The sequence below is a fragment of the Haliaeetus leucocephalus genome, unplaced genomic scaffold, assembly GCF_000737465.1.
Source record: "Haliaeetus leucocephalus isolate CR32 unplaced genomic scaffold, Haliaeetus_leucocephalus-4.0 Scaffold224, whole genome shotgun sequence".
Taxonomy (NCBI): Eukaryota; Metazoa; Chordata; class Aves; order Accipitriformes; family Accipitridae; genus Haliaeetus; species Haliaeetus leucocephalus.
The window spans coordinates 606363-613807 of record NW_010972660.1 but is presented as its reverse complement, the minus strand read 5'-3'; the positions used below and the strand labels follow the sequence as shown (position 1 = coordinate 613807).

Genomic DNA, 7445 nt, shown 5'->3' with positions numbered 1-7445 from the left:
CCCCCCCGAGCCCGGCCTCAGGGACCAGCCGAGGTCTGAGCTGGTTGTAACCGTTGCCAACACCTCCTGCTGGCTGCATTTCAGTCCGGCGACTTGTCAGCATCTGTCTCCTCCTGTGACTGTCCCCTTGGGCTACTGAGGCCCCAGGCTGCCCCTCTGCCACCACCTGCCCTCTCCCTGGGGGCAACCAGCATGCTGCACAGCTCTGGCTGTGGGGTCCATGCTGGAGTGACAGCCTTTCCGTGCCGCCTGGTAATTATCTGTTTGGATTTGTGCTGTATGGCTGTTAGACACCCTGGTGCATGTTCTGTTTGCTTCCCTAATTGCTGCCAAACACCAAGCTGCTGGTTTTAAGTTTCTTCCTTCTTTCCCCTCCTCTTCTCCTGCTTTCAAGTGAATTTAACACATGTCCAAGCATCAGAGGCCCAGCTCCTCTGTCGGGCAGCATGAACAGAGGCAGCAAAAGCTGCATCCGAGAGGGGAACGGCGCCAGACTGTCTGCACAGGGCTGGGCTCATCCCCGGAGACTGGCTCTCATGCTGCCACTGCCACCGGGCCTGGCTGGCTGCAGGTATCTCCGCACCACTGCCACTTGCACCATGGGAGAGGCTTCAGCAGCTCCCACCAGCCCCATCCTGCCACCCTGCTGTGCCAGGCAGTGTCCCCAGGAGACGCCGTGCACCCCATGGGGTTAGCCAGCTGTGCTGGAGGCAGCTGCCTGTGTTCCTGGGCTCTTCCATGGTGCCTTTTGGGTGGCTGCTCCCCTCCCTGGCTGCTCCAGGAGGGCTGGATGAGGCCCAGGGATGCTGTGAGGGTGAAAGTGATGGGCTGGGGGCAGCAGGGGATCTAGGCTGCACCCCACTTGGCAGCCATCCCCCCCAGGCCGCATGGAGCATCCTCAGAGCCTGCAGACCTGGGCCTTGAGCATCACTGGCTGGGATGCTGCTCCCTCGGTGCCCCTCTGTCAGGGCCTGGCCATCTCCATCCCAAATCAAGCAGCTAAAATATTTGTCTCACTTTTATCTTGGGTCTGGGGGGAGCTGGTGATGGAGAAAGTCCTCAGGTCCCATCAACCACTGCTGGATGGACATGCCAGCCATCCCTCGGGGCTCAGGGACCATGTCCCCGCCCCCCGCTCCCCTGGGCCCCAGCTCCTCACCGTGTCCCCAGGGGCTGCCAGGAGCCCAGCACCCTCCAGCCTCAGAACCGGATCTTTGGCAGGGTTTGGCATGGCACCAGCAAACAGGGTGTGGGCAGGACAGGCAGCGCACCGACAGGGCCCTGCGCCAGGCACTGGCTGGGGCAGGAGGGGGGGGCTGAGCCCCCATCAATTATTCACCTCTGTATTTATAGAGGGAAACGTGTTGAATAATGGATGGCGGGGTGCGGCGGGGCCGTTGGAAAGCTGGCCTCGCTGCTGCTGAAATATTTATTGGCCTGGTTTGCTGGGGTGCTGCCCGGCTGCTGTGAGGCTCAGCAAGGCTCAGTGAGGCTCCTGGCTGGCACAGGCTTGCTGACGAGCACCTTGCTGGCACAGTGAGTGCAGGCAGCTCTGCTCCACCACTGCTGCCTCTTCTCCCCTCTACAGAAATGATCAGGGGGCTGGAACCCCTCTCCTATGAGGACAGGCTAGGAGAGTTGGGGTTATTCAGCCTGGAGAAGAGAAGGCTCCAGGGAGACCTTATTGCAGCCTTTCAACACTTCGAGGGGGCTTATTAGAGAGATGGGGACAAACTTTTTAGCAGGGCCTGTAGTGACAGGACAAGGGGTAATGGTTTTAAACTGAAAAAGGGCACATTCAGACTAGATATAAGGAAGAAATTTTTTACGCTGAGGGTGGTGAAACACTGGCACAGGTTACCCAGAGAGGTGGTCAATGCCCCATCCCTGGAAACGTTCAAGGTCAGGTTGGACAGGGCTCTGAGCAACCTGATCTAGTTGAATATGTCCCTGCTCATTGCAGGGAGTTGGACTAGATGGCCTTAAAGGTCCCTTCCCACCCAAACCAGCCTATGATTCTATGATCCTGCTCCATCTCCCATTGGTGGCTGGATCCTGGGCTGAGAGAAGGATGTGAATGTCCGGGGACAAATCCCCATCCATTCCCCATCATGGGGGATGCCAGGGCCACACAGCCCCTCGGAGGACCCCACTCTGTGCCCCAGGCATGACCCCTCTTCTGCTGTGCCCAGCAGCCCTGCACTGCCCGCTCCCCCGTGCCATCCTGCTTCCTGCACGGGGACCCCCAGGATCTCCCTCCCTGACGGTGCCACAACATCCTCCAACCCTGCCCGCCTTCCCTGCCCACTCTCCCTGCCTGCTCTCCCTGTCAGTCCGGCAGCCCCTCAGCCAACATCCCTGTGTTGCAGAGAGACCTGTGGAAGATGTCGAACCCGAGAAACGGCGACACCAAGCCCCCATGTTTGCCCCGCAATGGACTGGTGAAGATCCCCACACAACCCAACGGCCTTGGCTCTGCCAGCATCACCAAAGGCACCCCCGCCGTGAAAAACCGCCTGTGCCAGCCTTCCTCCGTGCCTGCCATCCTCAGCCCAGCCTTAGCCCATCGCAGCGACCTGCCCATCCCCAGCCTGGCCTCCCCTCTCTCCTTGGCCACTCTGGCCGGCGTCTCCTCCCCTCCTGGCGCTTCCTTGGTGGGACTGAACACGAGCGAAGGCTCGGAGCAGCCCTCACCAGAGCGGCTGCCCGGCTCGCCCTCGGAAAGGCAGCTGGCGGTGGACGAGAAGATCCTCAACCGCTTGTTCTGGTACTTTTCGGCATGCGAGAAGTGCGTGCTGGCGCAGGTGTGCAAGGTGTGGCGGCGGGTGCTCTACCAACCCAAGTTCTGGGTAGGCTTGACGCCCGTCCTGCACACCAAAGAGCTCTACAACATCCTGCCCGGTGGTGAGAAGGAGTTCGTCAGCCTGCAGGGCTTTGCTGTCCGTGGCTTCGATGGCTTCTGCCTCGTGGGCGTCTCCGACCTGGACATTTGTGAGTTCATTGACAACTACCCCCTCTCCAAGAAGGGGGTCAAGTCCATGAGCCTTAAGAGGTCGACCATCACGGACGCAGGGTTGGAGGTAGGTGACCCCAGCAAGGTGACTGGGTAGCTGACGATGTGGCAATGGCAGGTCCTTCCCAGTGGCTGTGGGGACACATGCGTGGGCAGTTTTCACCGGCCATAGGCAAGGAGCAGGCAAGCAGCATGGCCATCCCACGAGTGCAGGCAGCATCACTAGCCCCTGCCTGTGGTCTGGGCAGTGGGACGGGCTGCAGCCTGAGCCGCCCTCTCAGGCAGGGGGTGAGGATGCTGTTGGGGGGTTCATCCCTGCTGCCTGTGGATGCTGCCTGCAGATGCTGCTGGGAAGGCAAAGCCAGGCGAGGCGGTCATGCCACTGGGTGGTAGATGCAGTGGTGGGTGATGAGCAGGGCTCAGGGGACAGGGACATCCCTGGTTGGCTGGCTGCTCCCCAGCAAGGGGGGTTGCCTGGGCAGGGGGCTGCGGGCAGATGGAGTTGGAGCAACTCATGGTCCTGCACGGTGCCAGGCAAGGTCCCCACTGAGGTCCCCTGCCCTGCACCACAGCCAAACACAGCACCAGCTGCTCCGTGGCCACATCCTACCCAAGCAGTGCCCAGGCTGGGAGTGGGCATTAATCCTGCCCCTGCCAAGACCACCAGATACACAGTTGGGGCTGCAACCAGGGGTCCCTGCTTGTCCCTTCCTGTCCCTGTGGATGCTGGCATGTCCTAGAGCAGGGCGCTGCTCCAACACTGGGATGGGGGGCAGGGAGAAGGCTGTACCCATGCAGGGCCAGGGGCAGCAGAAAGAGTCCCAGGGGTCTCAGAGGGGGCTGAGGCCGGGGCACGGGGCTGCGCAGGGCAGGTGGTGGTGCCCACCATGCCCTAACCCCCTGCCCCTCGGCAGGTGATGCTGGAGCAGATGCAGGGCGTGGTGCGGCTGGAGCTGTCGGGCTGCAACGACTTCACGGAGGCCGGGCTGTGGTCCAGCCTCAACGCCCGCATCACAGCGCTGAGCGTCAGCGACTGCATCAACGTGGCCGACGACGCCATCGCCGCCATCTCGCAGCTCCTGCCCAACCTCACCGAGCTCAACCTGCAAGCCTACCACGTGACGGACACGGCGCTCGCCTACTTCACCGCCAAGCAAGGCTACACCACCCACACCCTCCGCCTCAACTCCTGCTGGGAGATCACCAACCATGGCGTGGTCAACATGGTCCACAGCCTGCCCAACCTGAGCGTCCTCAGCCTCTCAGGCTGCTCCAAGGTGACGGATGACGGTGTGGAGCTGGTGGCTGAGAACCTGCGGAAGTTGCGCAGCCTTGACCTCTCCTGGTGCCCTCGCATCACCGACATGGCCCTGGAGTACATCGCCTGTGACCTGCACAAGCTGGAGGAGCTGGTGCTCGACAGGTACGGGGTTGTGCCAAGCTGTGCTGAGCCATGCTGTGCCATGCCAAACCACGCTGAGCCATGCTGCATCATGCCGAGCCATGCCGAGCCATGCCGAGCCATGCCATGCCATGCCATGCCATGTTGAGCCATGCCATGCCATGCCATGCCAAGCCATGCTGAGCCATGCCATGCCATGCCATGCCAAGCCATGCCGCACCGTGCCATGCCATGCTGAGACATGCTGGAAGCAGTGGGTGCTGCATGGGGGGCCACAGTCTGGGGACACCCGTAGGTGTCCCACTCCCAGCTGGCCCTGACACCCTGTGTCCCCGGCAGGTGCGTGCGGATCACCGACACTGGCCTCAGCTACCTGTCCACCATGTCATCTCTGCGGAGCCTCTACCTGCGCTGGTGCTGCCAGGTAGGTGGGGGAACACAGCCATGCCCACCCTGGCTGGCACGGCGGGGAGGGCAGAGTGGCTGGCACCTCCTTGGGGACGGGCCTCGAGCTCAGGGTGGGCACCCCAGGCTGGCTGGAGCCCCCACGACTTGGTACTGGGAAGCAGGGAAGGGATGGGGTCCTCTTGTGAGCTCAGCAGGACTCAGCCACTGCACCCTGCTCCAGCACCCTGCCCTAGCACCCAGCTCCCTACCCCTGCACCCAGCTCCCTGCCCTGCCACCCTGCCCCAGCGATGCTGAGCCCCTGGTGCCATGGTGGCCGCCCCCCATGGAACCCCCCCTTGTCCCCCGCCCCACTCCCACTCCATTTTCTTTTCCAGGTGCAGGATTTTGGCCTGAAGCATCTCCTGAGCATGGGCAGCCTGCGCCTCCTCTCGCTGGCCGGTGAGACCCCCACCTTGCTCCCCTGGGATGAGGTGACCAGGTCCCCACGGGGTGTGGGGACCTGGACAGTCCTGGGGACAGCCTGGGGGACAGCCAGCATCCCCCCTCCCCAGCATGGCACGGCTCCTGCATCCCCTCAAATTGCCAGGGAACCCGCACCCAGCTCAGCTCTCCGGGGATGGGGTCCATGGCCGTGCTCTTGTGGTGCTGGGGTTTTTGGGGTGCTGGTGTTTTGGATGCTGATTTTTTGAAGTGCTAGTGTGTTTGGGGTGGTGGTTTTGGGGGTGCTGTTGTTTTGGGGTGCTTTTTGGGGGAGTGCTGGTATTTTAGGGTGCTGGTGGTTTTGTGGTGCTGGTTTTGGGGCACTGGGGGTTTTCTGGGGTGCTGGTTTTTTGGGGTGATGGTATTTTGGCATGATGGTGTGCCCTGTCCTCTTGCAGGCTGCCCCTTGCTGACCACCACGGGGCTATCGGGGCTGGTGCAGCTGCAGGAGCTGGAGGAGCTGGAGCTCACCAACTGCCCCGGTGCCACCCCGGAGCTCTTCAAGTACTTCTCCCAGCACCTCCCGTGCTGCATGGTGATCGAGTAGCACTGGATCCGGCCGCCCCGCTCCCACGCCCACCCCGCCACCGCCTGGTCTGACATCGCCCACCCTATTTCTTTCCATCCGCTGGGGGATGCAAAAGACACCAGTTGATTACAACCAACCCCGGACACCCCCCTGCATCGACGCCCCCGAGGGACACGGGACCCCGGGGGGAGATGGGGGATGGCATCACCCCTCGCCGGACCCCCCCCGGGTACCCTGTAAATTCCCCCCACGCCGCTGCCATTGCCCATCCTCCTCCCGGTGTCCTGCCAATCCCTTCCAGATGGACGAACAGACATCATGGAAACCCAAAGTGGGAAGGCGACGGCGGTGTGACCCCCCCCGGCCACATCCTGCCCCCACCCCGGTGCCAAGACGGCATGTGGCCCCACTGCCAAGGGTGCTCCTGGGGACCAAAGGATGCTCCTGGGGATGGGCGAGAGGAGGATGCTTATTTTTGGCACTCATGGGTGGCAGCAGAGGCTGGATGGGTCCTCTCGCACCCCCGGAGCGGGTCACCGAGCCACCCCCCCCGTGCTGCGTGTACCCCCAAGCCCCCGGCCCTGCCCTTGGGGTGCCCGGCGCTTTCTCCTGGTGAATAGGATGTTTTTCTTCGCCCACCCACCCACCACCCTCGCATGCTCGCTTGCTTCAGTCTCGTGGTACGGCAGGCTCCGGGGTACCCAGGGGGGACGGTGACAAGTGACAGCCCCCACTTGGCTCCTCCATAAGCCTTCGCCCTGGCTGGATCGTGCCCCAGGAGCCGGACTCTCCCAGCAAGCATCCCCCCTCGCCCTGGGGACCCTGCTGCACCCCAGTTTACGTGGGCTCAGTGGGGCACTGCTGCTCCCCGCGGGATGCAGACGTCGAGGAGTGACCCATCCGGCTGGGATGGGGTGTCCTGGGGGACCGGGGCCAGGTCTGAGCCATCGCGGGGACACTGGCGGCAGAGAGCGAAGGCGGGAGGTGGTACCTAGGACACGCTGCCACTGCCACCACTTTTCCAGCTGGAAAGCCATCATCCCGATTCCAGCAGCAAGCGGGGGGCCGGGGGGACCCCTGGCCTGAGCCGAGCCGGGCATGGGGCTGGGGTGCCCGCGGGGACCCGGCGTAGGAGGGGGCTCGGTGGCCATCCCCAGGGCATCGCCCACTGCCACCCTGGCTGCCTGCACGGCCCCCAGAGGAGCGTGGGCACAGATACGGACACGGGCACGGACACGGACACGGACACGCTTTCGGTTTGTTTTGCCTTTGTACCGGGCGGGAAGGAACTGCTGCACCACCTGCTGCCTCTGCTCCCTCCTTTGTCCAAAGCATCCCTTTCTGGCCTCAAAATGGTGCAAGGACCCTCGTGGCCCTGGAAGGGGGTTTGAGGTGCACCGGGAGCCACTGGGGCCATGGGACAGGGTGGCACTGCCGGGGCATGGAGCACCCTGGCACGGCGGCAGCCAGGGTGGGGGGCTGCCTGGACCCCCAAACCCACCGGTGCCCGTGGGACATGAGGGCCAGGACAGGCGTGCCAGGGGCTGGGGACAAGCGGGACAGCGGCACATGGAGGGTCCCCCCACCCCTGCAGGTGACAGCAGCAGTTGGG

The 7445-nt window shown here is 63.3% G+C and overlaps 1 protein-coding gene across 1 annotated transcript; it reads left to right on the top strand.

Annotated features, from left to right (window-relative positions):
- Nucleotides 1-2384: 2384 nt before the first annotated feature.
- On the top strand, nt 2385-5851 carry FBXL16 (F-box and leucine-rich repeat protein 16). The gene is made up of 5 exons (XM_010567022.1): nt 2385-3080; nt 3928-4436; nt 4755-4839; nt 5199-5262; nt 5703-5851. The coding sequence occupies exons 1-5, from the start codon at nt 2385-2387 to the stop codon at nt 5849-5851; spliced, it is 1503 nt and encodes a 500-aa protein (XP_010565324.1).
- The last annotated feature ends 1594 nt before the right edge of the window (nt 5852-7445 follow it).